General features: G+C 43.7%; 1 protein-coding gene across 1 annotated transcript in view; it reads right to left on the bottom strand.

Moving 5' to 3' along the window:
* The window catches only part of LOC111157053 (HECT, C2 and WW domain containing E3 ubiquitin protein ligase 1), a 453548-nt gene that overhangs the window by 89139 nt on the left and 347986 nt on the right, over nucleotides 1-16423 (bottom strand). The window contains exons 9-11 of the mRNA XM_022518266.1: nucleotides 13720-15039; nucleotides 8540-8641; nucleotides 3493-3643 (exon numbers count right to left, since the gene is read on the bottom strand). Of these exons, the coding sequence (XP_022373974.1) occupies nucleotides 3493-3643; nucleotides 8540-8641; nucleotides 13720-15039 (1573 nt within the window). The remainder of the gene's footprint in view (nucleotides 1-3492; nucleotides 3644-8539; nucleotides 8642-13719; nucleotides 15040-16423) is intronic.

Raw genomic sequence — 16423 nt, 5'->3', positions numbered from 1 at the left:
AAGAAACACTTTAGGAAACATCAGGCATTGATATCAAATACCAAAACCACAGTGATCCCCCGTGGCCTGCTCTTTGGAGAATATAACTCCAAGGAAACACTCCTGTGAGACAATACTAATATTTTACAGGGCCTTCAGCCTTATCCAAAATAGTGATGAAAGCAATAAGGAAAACATCCAGCACTATGGCAAATGAAGTTAACTAAAGTACGGTCCATTCATTGGAATACTATACAACCATTTAAATGATATTCTAAGTCTCTGTAGCAATATGAAAATGCTTATAGTGAGGCAAGTGAGAAGAGAAAATAAAACTAACTACATATTATCATCACAGCTACACAAGGTCTACGCATGCACGTGGAAATTAAGGACAAGATTTTTTTCAAAAGGTAAAGCCTGGGGTCGTAGAATTATATATACATCATTTTTTTCTCATTTTAAAAACTTCCATGTCTCAATAATAGAAATATTTTATCCAAATAACTAAAAAAACCCAAACTTTAGTTGATTATTTGAAGTGAGAATACATATTTATATTTTCTGCTTGTTTGATAAATATCTGTGAAGGTGCATCGAGTTAATTCAGAATATTCTGAAAGTGAAAGAATTAACTAGAGAAACTGTCTTACACTGAGTCCTGTTAGACTCTGGTACCCACCAGGCATGGGGAGGGGTACCCAGGAGGACAAGGCAGAAAGTTTCAATCACAGAAGAGGCAACCACTAGCTGTGCGTGGAGGATTCTGGGAGATTTCAGGGACCACAGGACATTCTCATGGGCCTTAGCAGAATGGAGCATGCAGGCAGGTGGTGAGGGATGTCTCTGCCGCAGGAGCACATGGTCAAGCCATAAAGGCCAGGAAAGGTGTGCTGCGTTTGGGGACTGGCGCGTTTGCACGTGGTAGCCCTAGGCTGCATTGTGCACTCTGCCTTTCTCAGTGTGCGTCTCCTTGCACAAACACACTTGACTTTCATAATCACGCTGTCAGGAGTCCAGGGAAACCCCATTGATAAGGTCCAGGGCAGGCCACTCCAAAATACGCCATTTTGGCATATTGATTATTTTTAATTAAAGTTACTTAAGAAACCACCAGTGCAGAAGGACCCTCTGACCGTCCTCTGTTCTCCGAAGGCAGGAAGTGAATTTCCCTTGTGAATCCGCACCTGGAGGGTGGTAGTCCTCTTTATCACCAGGGATAGGGATTAGGCTCAAGAAGGCTGGTAAACCAACCTTGTTCCTCTTCACCAATTTACTACCCCAAGCCCAAACTGGTTTGTTAATTCTTCACACACAAAAAATGTTTCTTGTCGTTTCTTTGAGTCTCATAGTTCTGTGAGCTTCCCTGCATATGAAATTAAATTTACTTTTCTCCTTTTAATCTTTTTCTTATGTCGATTTAAGTATTAAGTCAGCCAAAGAACTTAGAAGGGAAGAAAGAAGGCTTTCCTTCCCTTACACCTTGCAACACCGAGAAATATTTGTTTTGCTGTGAGACGGGATTGCTGTAAATTCCTTCTGATAACCAACAAAGGTTTTCAGAAAAAACACCCCCCAGGAGTGATCACATCCCGAAGACCAGCAGTATACTTTCTGTGGCCGCCTTATAATGCCAGGTCACTGAAAAACTCTACAAACTTGAACACGTATTAGGTTAAGATAAGGGCTGAAGAGCCCGGATGCTTATCTCGAGGTTATCTGGCCTTCCCTAAGTAGGTTTTCTCACAAGAAATAAGTACTATCTCAAGTCGCCAAATTCCTTTTCTTTTTATCTGTCCAGATGGATGCGCCAAACACCACTTCCTGTTTCACAGAGTCTGGCTGCCTCTCCCAGCCGTTCAGCTCCTGGAGGGCACAGGAATTTACACATGAAAGCCTGTAGAACTTCTCTCGAGGCCTGATTCAGGATGGATTTGGCCTAATTTTTATATTATACAACCTGAATATGATGAATTTTCATGGATTTTTATGTCCTAGGTCAAGGTACTTACTTCTGCTTCAACGTATTGTTTTCTTTCAGTGCTTGGAATTGTACCTTCCGTAGATAATAGCCTGGTGATACTCTCCCTATGTCTCAGCCTGCCAAGTTCAGCTCCTAATCAAGTTCAGCTTCTCTGTTTGGGCAGGAAAGATCTACAGACTATTTCTGCCTATGGAATCTCAGTGCAGTCTCTGTGTAAAATGAGCTTGCTGTGTCCTCCACTTTTTTATTGACAGGAGTTTCGTTGTAATCACCAGGAACAACAGGCTCTCCTATGGATTTCTGGTACGTTCTTAACCAATAAAGCTGGGTTATCACAAGTTCTGTAACGTGTTTTCTTTCTGTGGGAACGACCGTAGAGAAATGTACTGCCGATGAACATCCCGCACGGTTCTCATTAATGCCTTTAAATGCTCGGCTACTGATGGACAAAAATGGAAAGTGAATGTCTTCCAAATGCTCGAGCGATCAAAGAATCCTGGCGATTTTCACCTAAGCGTGTTCTTCTGTGTGCAACAGTAACCAGAAGTTCAATTTTTTGCCTCTGTGTGTTTTTCATAGGACTAAATTGCCCACTTTATTTTTTCTGGCTGATACAGTCAGCTTCTAGTTCCTTATACTGTATAGTTCCTTTCAACTTTTCCTTTATTTCATCCTAATGAGATGGCTTGTGGATAAGGCTGAATTCAAGCATGCAGTTTGTGGTCCTGGCTACGAAAAGTATCCCAAAGCTACCATCTTGGCCTTAAAGAAGCAAGAGGTCAGATATGATGCTCGTGCGAGCTTACAGCGCGGCAGAAATGTTATTTAGGATCTCATTTGCAGGTTAAAAACAAAATGGCATCTTGAAAATTTCACAGGTAAGAGTCTGGTTTTTAGACCAAACAATCCTCAAAAACTGTTTTTAAACATTTTCTTTTTCTAAGATGAAAGCTTTTTAGGAATTACTGAGTATATAGCAATGAGGGGACTGGGGCAGACATGAATACAGACAGACATGAATACAGGATGATACTGTTTTTTCTCCAGAAAGCTTTTAGTGTTCTACGGAACCCATCTTTGGAGGGTTCTCAGCTGTTTGAGTTCTGGGCCCTTTTGAGAATCTCATGAGAGATATGGACCAGTCTGATGGGAAAATGTGCATCCACGTATAATTTTGCATACAGTTTCTGGAGGGTTCATGGACCAAAGGCATCCTCAGTGAATACCTAGGGAGGAGGGTGGTCTGAGAGCCCCTAGTTAAGGAACACCTGTTTTTGAGCACATGCCATCAAGAAGTTCAGAGAATTCTCCATCTTTAAATGACACTCAGGCTTAATTAGTCTCCTGCCACCAAATTCTAAACCTAGCTTTCTAAGTACCTGCTACAAATGGGTTTCTTAAGGTACGTAATTATTTTCCAGGCTCCTCAGACAGTCTGAGCAGAAACGTTTAAGTGGGGGGGATTTTCGCTGGCTGCCCTTCTCCTTTCCAAGGGGTTCCCAGGGGCTCCCCGCATGCTGATCACCAACCGCCTGTTGAGTTGCTCCATCTGCTGGATGGACCCCGATCTCCGCATCCCATCAGGGGTGGCTGCTGCTGTCGGACGCTGCCAGGTGGTTGTGCGGTTCACGTGGTCCACATAGAAGACCCGCCCATGGCTGTCAATGCGAGCTTCCCAGTCTGGTGTGTGATAAAAAGGCAAAAAGAGAAATCAAGGACAAACTCCTGATTCACGGGAAACAGATACCACTGCCAGGTCTTCCGTAGGTAGAACTCACTGCTGGTGACCTGCTAAAGGTCAGACCCTGCCCCCAGCACCCGCCATGACTTCGGAGGTACTAGCGCTGGACTGGCTTTCCGAAAAACAGCCTCCTTCACTCAGCGTCTCTTAGTAGCTGGGGTTCCTCAAATATGACCTATGCTACGATTCTACTGTTTTCTAAATAGAAAGTCTGACGTTTACTTTATCTCTTCCCTTAACAATCTCCATCCTGTCAATCTTGTTGGCTACTCCAAGGACAGCTGCAAGACTAGAAACACCCTCCAGGGAGAGCTGACAGTCTGATGCTGGAGAATCCTTTCTTTGCTAAATCTGAGAGACAGCGACTCGTCGGTGAGGGGATGATGGCCCTCGTATTAAAACCACTTTTAGCTACAGTTCTACGATACTGTACCTGAAACTTTAGATGACCTCTATCCAATACTCTGCAACTTTAATTCATTGCCATTCCTCTTGAGGAAGAATGGAAGGATCTGAGCCCTTCAAACCATCCTTTCGGTAAGTTGTAAGTTCAGTGTATTTTCAACCCACCTGTGGCTGCCAAATATCTCTTGACAAAACAAAACAAAACCAATAACAACTATTAACTCACATGAAGATTTTAAATACCTCTTCACTGATAAATAATGAACACACATCAAGCTTCGGACTACCTCTTTGTTGATAAGGAACCATCACAAACAGCAGGGGGAGCCCAAGACAAAGATAAATTCCTTTCCTGCTCGGATTTCAAAACCAACCAACTAAACGCGCACACATGGTGGGGATACACGACATAAATACACGGGGTAGGGCGGGGTAGGTGCCAAAGTCCTCAAAACCGGGAGAGCTGGAAGTAATACACACATAAATAAGCTTCACACAGAAGAGCAATGTCTGCTGTACAGCAATGGGCAAAGCTTTTAGAGTCCAAATGTGAAAACGTGGTGGAAATAATAGCTTCATGATAAAGTTATGCCGCAAAATGCGTTAGGCTAAGGAAGAAAAAGCAAAAAATGACTGCAAATGGAGGAAAACTATTCAGCCTTTTAAGTAAGAAAATCCACAGCTTTTGGGAGTAGGTCAGATATTAATAATTCTATTGAGAAATGATCATTCAGGTAATGACATAGCAACTCTCAATTTTTTTAAATGAGAAAAAACAATATACTTGGTATATTTATGGTTTTATGTATGCATGGTACATCTGTGACGATGATAGCTTATGTCTGACATTTACCTGAGGAATTGCCAAATAATGCACAATGGAAACCAAAATACCAGAACACATCAAATCTTGTTTAAGACACACTGAAGGAAAAACGTAGTCAGATTGTATAAATATATTTTAGAATGTGTGGACGAAAATTGTCTACTAGATAATCCAGCTCAACTGTTAGCTGTAAATGAAAAATAGCCCACTGATGAAACTGGGTATATGTGTAACTACTAGGTAATTAATCTTGATCCAAAAATTGTTAAAATTTCAGTGATTCCCCAACTAGGAGAAACTGGACAATTTTTTTTTCCTTGAACTCAACATGACTGTTATTCAACAAAGAAGGAACATGAGTCTTTGAAGAGGATTGCAGTATCTGGTCCAGTTGAACAAACTCGTCTCAGCACTCCCTATGAACGAAAAACTATGCCAGGTCCCATGGGCACACTGCTGAGAAATGAATGTCCCCACCCTCCAGGTTCCAGCCATGAAGGAAGGACTCCAGTCTCATAAATTCTCCAAGGAAAACACTAGCAAATGGGGTGGTACAGTGGTAATAACAATTTCTCTCTACAAGTTCCCATATTTCCCAATCTCTCGTGGAAAAGGATGGCAAGCCAGCCAGACATGTCCTTCTATCAATATATTAAATATGTAATAGTGCTAACTATAAATGCATAACTCTAAATTCATATAAGTATTCAGAAATATTTATATATTTCTACTTATATATTTATATATTCTTATATATATTTATATATTTCTTATATATATTTATATTTATATATTTATAATCTCTAGAGATTATAAGCATTTTTTTCTGGGTTAGTTTGTAAAGAATTTACTTTTACATATTGTGTAAAGAAAGATTTCCAAATAGAACTTCAGGCCTCAGTGTATCCTGACGGACACGGCACTGTGTTGGTTAGACAGATTACCTTTATGATGCTGGGGTAAGTTAGGGTGATTCATTTGTGACCAAAAGCCCTAGAAAATATAAAATTCTATCCTTTCCATGAAGTCTAGGAACAATGTAGAGCCTAACAATATACCATCTTTAGTTATTATACTAAAAAAAGCCTGTAAAATTATTCTCCCTTTTTTCTTTATACTTTAACAAATGCAATACCATGTTTGTAGTCTACACCTTTCTCTTAAACTTCAGCCACACATCCAATTGCCTTCTTGACATCACTACCTAGATGACATCTCCAATAGAACATGGTCAAAATCAAGCTTCAGATCTTTCCCACCTAAACCTTATCTGCAGCCTTCCCTTCCTGCCCCCGTTGAAGGCAATTCCATCTTTCTAGGTTAAAATGCTTGAGATCATTCTTGATTTCTTTTTTTGTCTCAGACATCACATCTAATCTGTAGGCAAACCTACCTATGGAACATAGGTCTAGAACTCAATCGCTCTCCTCGCTACCTCCACTGCTCCCACCCTGGCCCTAGCCTCCTCTGCCTCTCACCTGGGCCACAGCAATAACCATATGTTGGGTTTCATGCTTCTATCTTTCCTCCTCAAAATTTAATGCCAGTACAGCAACCGCAGAAAAACTTACAAAACTTAAGTCAGAGAATGTCACTTCTCTGCTCTAAACCTAAATGTTCTCCTTTCTTCCAGAGTCAAAGCTGAAGCTCTTAAGTGGCCTACAGGGCCCTCTGTGATCTGGGTCCCTGGTATCTCCCTGACCTTATCTGCCACTGCTGTCTCCCGGCTCCAGACACACTGGTCTCCCAGCTGTTCCTCAACCTCCTCTAAGCCTAGCTTCCAATGTTGCCTCTCAAGGAAGCCTGCCTGAGCACCGGATTTAAAACGGCGAACCAGCCGCCAACGCATCCTCCAAATCCCACCTTGCCACACTCTGCTTGTGACTGCCCACAGCACTGTCCACCATCTAACCTGTTACACTATTGCCTTGTTCACTCTTTTCATTATGTGTGGGTCTCCGCCCGGCTACACCGTATGCTCTGCGAGGGCAGGGATCTTTGTCTATTTTGTTTACCTTTTATTGAATATTTGTTGCATTTAATGAATATTTGTTGAAAGAATGACTATCAAGAAAATTCTGTTGTTAGGCTTCCCTACCAAGATTTGTCATATTTTTCAGGGTTGAATGAACAGAGAACTGAGACCCAACTGGAGAAATTTGTCTTCATTACTGAAAACAGCTTATATAAAGTAAATCTTTAAAATAGACTTATATTCAATTATTTACCAGGTCCTGAATATAACTAGTAATTACTCTTGCATGGATTGGAAATCAATTCATGCACACAGGAATTGATAGGTTTTTGTTGTGGGGAAGTGTTCCTTTCCTGGTGAGAACATGTTATATATATGTATTTGTAATAGATATTTTTTACATAAGTGCTAAGTATAGTGACGCTGGAATTTTACTAGTCATTTATGGACTATCCATAAATCAATATATAAAGAAAGGAATCAGGTATCAAAAATTAAAAAACATAATGTTTGCCCTGATCCCCCAAATAAATACCATGTTCTTTTAAGTGTTTACATATTAAAGGTATTTATTCTTTTCTCATTGATAGATTACAACTGAATAGGACAAGAATGGTGTAAATGCAAAATATATCATGTTACCAAGAATAGATGAATCAGGAAATTTTTTTTTTTTTTTAACTGTAACCTCCTAATTTAAGCACAGGCAAAGGAATGTAAAGAAATATCGATTCCTTGCATCCTGGCAAGATTCTGCAGTTGTAAAATTTATCAAATCTTAAAGGTTATCTCTGCTTGAAAAATAAGCCTAAGCCAAAACAGAGATGTTCTAGAATTATTCATGAACATATATGATGTGAAGTGACTGTATAATGTCCAGGGTATCAGTTCCTTCTTAGAAATATATGATAATGTAGTATTATAAGGTTAAGGCCGAAATGATATCTAGGAACTACCCAGTCTAGATCTAGCATGTAGCTAATGAGAAAATTAAGGCTTTACTTTATAAATAAGAAAACTTAGTCTCTGAGATATTACATGATTTTCCCAAGTTCAAATGACTAGTTAATTAGTAAAGAGTTACACCATTACTATGGATGGAACACCATCCCTAAAGATGATATTTTTTTTCTGGAAGCTCCTAAGAACTACTGAAGAAGTAGGCTGTCACCTATTGATGGAAGTTATAGCAAGGCAACACGAGTCCTTGCATCCTGATGGGTTGAGTGTTTTATTTTATGGAGGCGCCTGCGATATAACAGGTTCAATGGAGAACAATAGGATTAGTCTACCTTGACCTGTGAACTTCTGAACAGAAAATAGTAAAATTCAGGACTTAAAGGTCATGTACAGTTTGCAAGGACTAGTCAAGTCTTGTAAGAAATACTCTGTTTCAGAAGTTGAGGGGTACTGAAGGTAATGGATTATCTCTTCAAGATCCCATACTGAAATCATTCATCAAAACACCCCATTTTTACAGTAGGTGCCATGTATATAAATGTATTTATTTTATAGTCGTGTAAGGTATGGAGTTGGGGAAGACTTTGGATCTGTACACACAAGTTCATACTGACCTGTTTAGACTCGATAGGAAGAATTAAGACATAGACTTTAAACACTAAAGCTTACTTGGTGGAAGAGGCTCATCGATTGTTGGGTAGTGATGATGTTCAGGTCTCAAGGAAGGAAGCTGGCTTACTGGCTGGGAATTATGGAGTATAGGACATTCACCTATGGACAAGATAGTCAAGACATTCAGATTCACTCATTGCTGCAGCAACTTCATCAAAAAAGCATGACTGTAAAACAAATGACTACAAGAAAAAAAAAAAAAAAAAAACAAAAACAAAAACAACCCAGAGCGGGCAATCTATTTTTGTGTGTGTCAGTTTCCTACATTCATAGACATTCATGAGAGAGGGAATAGGGGGATTCTTTTTTTTTTTTTTAAAGCCCAAGAAAATAAATACTTCACGACTATGATCTGTACCACACAGACTAGCATGTAGGATCAGGGTCTGATTCTGTACCCACTTGACTTTTGTTAATGGGAGGGTGGCATCAGACGGGGACACAAAAGAAAATGAGCAGAGCCTGACTTGAGCCCAGCTAAAGAAACAGGCCTGTTTGAGGGAAGTGCAGCATTGGTGAAGTCCTGTAAAAGCTTGGTGAGCCCATACAAAACCAAAGGTCCTCATTTGGATAGGTTTCATCAGAGGGCTGCCAAGAGGCTGTTTTACAGATTTCGATTTCAGAATGAAACTCTTAGATGATGCCTTTCCAAGATGGCGCTGAGGAACTGGTGGGCCAAGAAGGTAAATTCCTATAGTATGGAAGCTTAGGGACTGGGGTGAGGAGCAAGTAGCTATGGGATCTTGTGATTGTTCTGGATTATTCTGAGGAAAAATCAGACAAGCCAGGGTACTCTGGAGAGAGAGAAAAGGACAAGAGATGAAGGAAGTAGATAAGAGGCAGGAAGACTGAGACAGGAAAACTTGAAACACAGAAGTGGTATAGAAGGAAGAAAGACAGACATGGAGAAATTTTAGAAATAAACATATCCATGGAATGCATACCTCGATTATTATAGACATAGTTAATATTACTGTCAGTCAGACTTAGAGTGAACTGAACAATGTGCTAAAATGATGTTGCTATTTCATGACGTCCTCAGGTTCTGGTAATCCTGCACAAGAGTGGCTATGCGGAGGGGAGGCCCATAGGGTCAGGTCACATCATCAGAGGCAATCGCTCTTGACCTTTGGAGAGCTAGGAAGGCCCACGCCATGAGACAGCCCCCATTCAGAGTGGTATCCCTCTAGCTCACACACTCCTGGCTCACTGGCAATAGCCTCTATTGGCCCGAAGACAAAGGTCAGGCCTTCTCCTTCCTCTGCCCTCCACGGCTAATGCAAATAGCAAGCGTTCCATCATCCCTTAGGTCAAAAAGGAGAGAAACTAAAAAAGAGTGGTGAAGATCTTTATGGGATCCCAAATTTCAAACATGTCCTAGAATGTCCATACATGGAAAGGATAATTTCTTCTCACTCTAGATCCAAAAAAAAAAAAAAAAAAACTGATAAAAAAATTAATTAGGAAGGAAGTTAGGTGGGTTTAATTTAGCCATTTAATTCCTAGAGCTAACTATAAAACAAAAACAGAGATGTATTCAGGAACCACGGGTCCTTTTAAATGCTAAATATATAGCATGATTTCTTGTGCAAGCTTCGGTATGTTACTCAAATCCTGGGGGCCTTCTGAGACCCTGAGGAGACTGAGGAAGGGGTCCCTTGTGCTGGTGCACCACTCCTTGTGACTGGACACCAGGTTCAGACAGGGGCTCTGTTTTTAGTGGATCCCACACTCATGTTTGCTTTTGCATGTGCTCAGTGTCAGAAATGAAAAAGCAATGGTACCGTTGTTATGTCACCAGCTGCTGCATTTTTTAATTTGGTTTCTTAAAAAGAACAACAAACTTACCTCTTGTAATTAATTCGACCAATCGGGTTAATTACTCCTCCAAGCTAGTGGAAACAATACTGCAGTTTGCTGGGGTTAATGGAGCGGACCCCACCTGCTCGTGAACCCCAAGCAAATGCAATGATGTGACAGGCGCAGCTCAGCCCACTGAATGGATGGAGCGCAAGGAAGAAGCAAGCGGGTCTGTTCTGCGGGAGGGCAGGGCGCCACACACTCACCCTTGCCTCAGACACAAAGCAAGTGGTCAGACCTGCTAGAATCCCTGAGAAGGAAACATATTCCACTTTCAAAGTTAGCCTCCCTGCTTCTCTGCCTGGAAGAGCCCTTCCTCGGTCAGAGCCGAGCCCTCCACGTGCATCATCTCATTTCATCCTTCCCAGAACCCTCGGAAAGCGAGTCTTCCTTCACACCCACTCCACACACGAGGCACAGAGCCTTCCAGGAAGCTGGCTTAGGTGGCACAGCTAGGAAGGGGCGGGAGACTGAATTAAACCCAGGAGGCCTGACTCCAAAGTCTGGAGCTCAAATCACATTATACTGCTCTTTTCATTCGATCTGCAGACAATTTTTCAAAAACTATTTTATGCTGAGGTTAAAAAGGAGGTTTTCACAGAGGAGGGAAGAAACAAAAGGGAGATATGGAACCTATCTTCCCTAAACGGCTGCAGATTCAGTTATGTGGGCACGTGTACGGCCAGCCTACCTTAGCTAACTTAGTGAAGGAATTCCCTGTCTTGGAAGCCACAGGAAGGGGCGAGAGTGAGTCTTGTGGAAGAACAGGGCACAAACACCAAGGTCAGGCGGGTGGTGTGAAGCCCTGCTTTCTTCAAGCGTGTGCTGGTGAGGGACAGTGACTCACCACCGAGAGGGGACAGGACAGGCTCATGCAGCCTGTGCCCAGCTTTCATGGGACTGGCCATCTCAGGAATCTTTGCGTTGCCCCCAGCAGGCACCAGAGTAAAGCCTGGGTGCTTCTCAGACATTTTTGAGTTTACAGTTGGCAGAATTCAGAAATTCACAATTTTCTTTCGAAACTGCCCTGCCAAGAGGTCCACTATGGCCTCCAAACACTTTCCTGTCCTTTCTGTTAAGGTGGAGTTTTCCCAGTTGGACTGTTCATCCGTCGAGGGCATGGAGAGTGTTTGTTCTGTTCTGTTTTGTTTTTGTAAAACATGCCTTTGTAAACTGAACCAATTTTCAAGTAATGATTACCTCCCGACATGGTGGTCAAAATACACATCACAGGCTACAGCAGGTGACAAACCATGACTCTGGCCTTGTTATGCGGCTCTGAGCTAAGAATGGTCATTACACTTTTAAGTGTAAAACTGTTAAAAAAAAAAAGTAGCCTTTGGGAAGAAGAGTAGCTTAATTTTGCCCTCTTGATCTACAAAGTCTAAAATACTCGTTATCAGGTCCTTTACAGAAAAGGTTTGCCAACCTCTGGACTAAAACACCCCGGCCAGCTCCTAGTTGTGCCTCTTACGTGTGTATCCCCAGATCTCTTTATACTATAATTATTTTTAATTCTGTTGTAATTACTGAGCCCCTCTCACACCTTCTGACAGTTGTCCATCTTCCTGGGCTCAGCACATAGCATCTGGCCCAGAGCAACTCAAAACATCCACATTAAAGAAAGGAATTGTCCGTCCCATTCTCAGTCCTGCCTTTCCATATTGTATGTCACTGTGGTTTTCCTCCCTGTGTTTCTCTTTCTTTACCAATCTCTTGGCACTCCTCCTTATCCCATGTGCTACTTTCCTCCACTCCGTCTTTCTCCGAAATGTAGAACTGGGCATTGTTGAATACTCAAAAGATTAATTTTTATGCTCACTTTGGTTGCTATAAAATTTTATAGGTGCCAAGCATTTGTTTACGTGCTAGAATCAATCAGAGAGAAAATATGGTTCTGGCCCTTGATGAGCTTACAATCTAGACACAATACTACCACCTCTATTTGGAGGCTAATGTAAACAGGAGAGCAGGAAAATAGCAGAATCTGTATTTTTCTCCTTTAGAGCAATGGAATTATTTCATAGTATCATGTGACCTTTGAATTATTTCCCCCATGTCACTGTCATTGACTGGAAGATGGTTCCCAAATCTGGATAAAGAAATGTGACTTAATTTTATAGAAGATTCCACAGGGATGACTAAGAACAAACATCTTGGGTTAAAATATAGAATATATTTTAAAACTAAAGGTAGCAGCTTTTGGATCAGAATCCCACTTGAAACGAGGTGACTTACGAATTCACGTGATTTTTTTCCCCTTCCATTAGCCAAAATAGCCAAACTAAAACAAAACAAACAAGAAACAACAACAACAACACAAAAAAAACAAAACCAGAATTAGTTACTATAGCTTTGTAGTTTGAAATCTGAGTGTGAGTCCTCCAGCTTCGTCCTTTATCAAGACTGCTTTGGCTATTTGGGGTCTTTTATGGTTCCATATAAATTATAGGATTGTTCTATTTTTGTAAAAAATGCCATTGGAATTTTCATAGGGATTCTCACAATCTTGTAATACTGCTGTGGGCAGTGTGGACATTTAACAGTATTGATTCTTCCAATCCATCAGCATGGAAGATCTTTCCATTTATTTGTGTCTTCTTCAATTTCTTTCATTAATGTCTTGTAGTTTTCAAGAGAACAGGCAACAGATGGATGGTTGCCAGAGGCGGGAGTGGGAATGGGAGAAATGGGTGAGCTGTTTATATTTTTAGATTGAATAAATAGAATAATAGTAAAAAAAAACAACAGTAACGAGAACTGAACAGACAGAAATAATGACAAATATATGTAGGCTATACATTTCCATATGTACATAGGCTACGTTAAATTCTAAGGCAAAGGTAAAAATCAATGTTCTTCAATTTATATTAACATTTATTGCTAATCTTCAGTATGTTTGGGGAAGTCAGCAGATATTTATACATTACCCACAGAATGTTGCCGAATATTTTCTGCTTGTATCATTCAAGACTACCTAGGGTGCTCTGGTCATTGTCAAGACCAGAAGGGTCACATGTACACTAACCAGTTCTGGTGATTAGGTAAAACAGACAGGCACGCATACTAGAGCACACTCACATGAGTGCACTAGTTGTACCTCTTGGTGTGTATCTGAGAGGTGGAGGATGTCTGCTAGTCACAGTCACGAATACTTACATACACAGATACACACGCACATACATGTACAGGACAGGCATACATTGCCCCAGCAACCCCATTTGAGACTGATCTCTCACTTGTTTTGAAACCTTGCTGGTGAGACCTGGGTCCCCCTGGTGGTCCTATTCTCACTCTGATCAGGTTTGAGGTCTAACCTTCTCTCCGATTGCTTGGCCCTGCCACGGGGGACTCCAGACCTTCCACGGTTCTTGCCACGCTCCCGGCGGGGGTGGCCAGCTCGTCGTGCCACGGCCCGGCCCCGTTGGCCGACTCCGGGTCCAGCTCCGGGCTCTGCACCGAGTCTGGCACAGACTCGAACGCACTGTTCTCCTCTTCGTCGTCGTCTTGCGACGAGAAGACAGTGCTCTCGGAGATCTTGGCGCTGTCCACGGAGGAGAAGCGCGTGTGGCTGGCGAACCTGCTGCCGTTGTAGCAGGAGGGGCTGTAGCAGGAGGCGCTGTAGCAGGAGCTGCTGTAGCAGGACGTGCTGTAGCACGAGGAGCTGTAGCAGGACGGGCTGCAGCAGGACGTGTCACAGCCCTCGCAGCTGTGGTCCCCGCCCTGCCGGGGGCTCGAGTCGCTCTCACTCCCCGTGCTGGGCAGCAAGTCGCCATCGGGCACCAGGCCGTTGGTCAGGCTGGAGTGGCCCGGGGTCGCCGTGCCTGGAGTGGCCCCCTCGGGTCCCTCTCCGCCCTCCTCGAGGGGAGGTGGCACGGCGGCGAGCGTGTCCACCTCGCTAAGCCCGTCCTTCTCCGAGGCATCCTGGAGGGTGACCTCCTCCTCCGGGCCGTCGTCGCCCCCCTGGGCGGAGGGCATGCTGTGCAGCAGGGTGTGGATGCGGATGTAGTGTGTCCGCGGGGTCTCGGGGTCCCCGCACGCCGACGCAATCACCGTCTCCAGCTCGGACACCGGCAGGGAGCACGGCCTGCTTTTCCTCTTCACGGAGGCCCGCAGCGGCAGCCTGTCCTCCCCCTGCCCCAGGGCAGACACGTCGCCCTCCTCCTCCTCCTGCTCCTTCTCCTCTCCCCCCACGCGGCTCTCTGCGGCCGCTTCCTCCGCCTCCGGCTCCCCGGGGCTGCCCCGGGCTTCGCCGTCCTCCAGCAGCCCCGGCGGGGGCGCCTCCCCACCCAGCTCCAGCCGCTCGGCCAGTTCTTCCGCACTCAGGGCTGGCTCGGCGTCCTCGCGCCCGGGGCCCAGAAGCTCCCCAGCCCCGTCAGGTCCCACAGAGCCCGCGCCGTCGTCTCCTGCCTCGGTGGTACCTGCCGCTTCCTCAACCGGCTCGGCAGGCTCCAGGCTCTCGCTCCCGGCAGCGTCCCCGGCACTGCCCAGGCTCGGCGGCTCGGGCTTCGAGCTCCTGGAAGGCTCCAGGGCCTCGCCCGCAGGCTCCCCGTGGCTGCTGGCCACCAGGCTGTTCATGGGGCTGTCCTGAGTTTCCGCGGACTCGGGATCGGCGCTCAGGGATATCTCCTCGTCATCTGCGGGCGAGAAGAAAATGTCATTTCTCCCAGAAGAGGGTATTGTGGGGTTCGTACATTAGTGTACTCTGCGGGCCCTGTAAGCCATCCTAAAGGATTTCTGCATGAGGATATCGGATGGAGGCGTTGATGAGGATTTCTCATAGGCAAAGCTCTGCTAAAAAATTCTGTAAGAATGAATTCTCCGTATGTTAATGACAATTTGCAATCGTGATCTTTCAGAATTCTGTTCCAAGGTAATTCATAGTTTTGGTTAAAATACCCAAACCCTATAAACTACCCCAGTTTCTAGCACGTAGTGGGTGCTCAACAATGTTTGCTTCAGGGAAGACTGTACAGAAGCCCTTGGGGTGGGGGATGGTTATAGGGCCTTGCCCTACGGCAAGGCTGATGCTTGCTGAGTGTCCTCTGGTGGGGTCCAGCAGGTGGCAGAATGGGTAAGCCAGGTTCTTAGCAACTACAGAGCAGAAAATGACTACTTGATGGGAGCAACCAGGGTCCTTCTGTAGCCTGTTGCGGGTTATCGCAATGGAAAATAAACGAGGTCTCCACATCAACCAACCATTCAAGGAACAGCAAGCACTGTTTACTTCTACCTTCCCCCAGCTGCTTGCTCTGTTGGGTGCCTGCCTGGTGTGAACTTCCCATTTCAAGAGCACTAGTGCAATGTACTCACTGAAGATGAATGATCTCTCTGGTGAGCCGTGAGGCCATCTTTACCGCTACAGTGAAGGAAGAGTCAATTTCATTCTCAGGATGAGTGTGAAAGGACAAAGCAGTCAGGGTGTTTTCTCACAATCTGCATTATCTGTTGGGCACAGACCACTACAACTGGACTTTGATGAGTGGGCCATGAAAAACTACAGACTTGAGTTTTCAAAGCCTCATTAGCTTTAACAGCAACTCATAAATATGGCCCAGAAGGACTAATTCTGGCTAATTCTCAGCATGATCTACACTCAGTTAGGGGGTTGTGGGAGAACACCAAAGTAGAATTATGAGGCATCTCATCATTCTTGTTTGGAAATGTGTTTTGGCTTGACAAACAGAAAACTGGATGATTCTGAAGTTTTCTGTCTGATTTATGTTTTTCATTTTCCCCTGTGATAAATCCATTGTACAATAATAGTTCTTCAATAATGTGATATGTATCACATTCATTCATGTTTCTCATTCATTCATTCATTCATGTATGCAATGATTAAGCATCTATGGAGCATCTCCGATGTGGGTGCTGGGAGTAAAATGATAAATTAGACACGGCTCCATACCCGTGCTGGCCTCATTGTCAATTCCCCCTCCACTGTCTAACCCTCTACCTTTGGGTCACCAGAATGAAGAGGAGCCTCTCAATCAAGGGGACAGCAACCTGGCTTCCAGAACA

This window comes from Enhydra lutris, unplaced genomic scaffold, assembly GCF_002288905.1.
Source record: "Enhydra lutris kenyoni isolate GAN:26980312 unplaced genomic scaffold, ASM228890v2 scaffoldscaffold51, whole genome shotgun sequence".
In the NCBI taxonomy this organism is placed as follows: Eukaryota; Metazoa; Chordata; class Mammalia; order Carnivora; family Mustelidae; genus Enhydra; species Enhydra lutris.
This window is presented reverse-complemented; position numbering and strand designations above follow the sequence as displayed.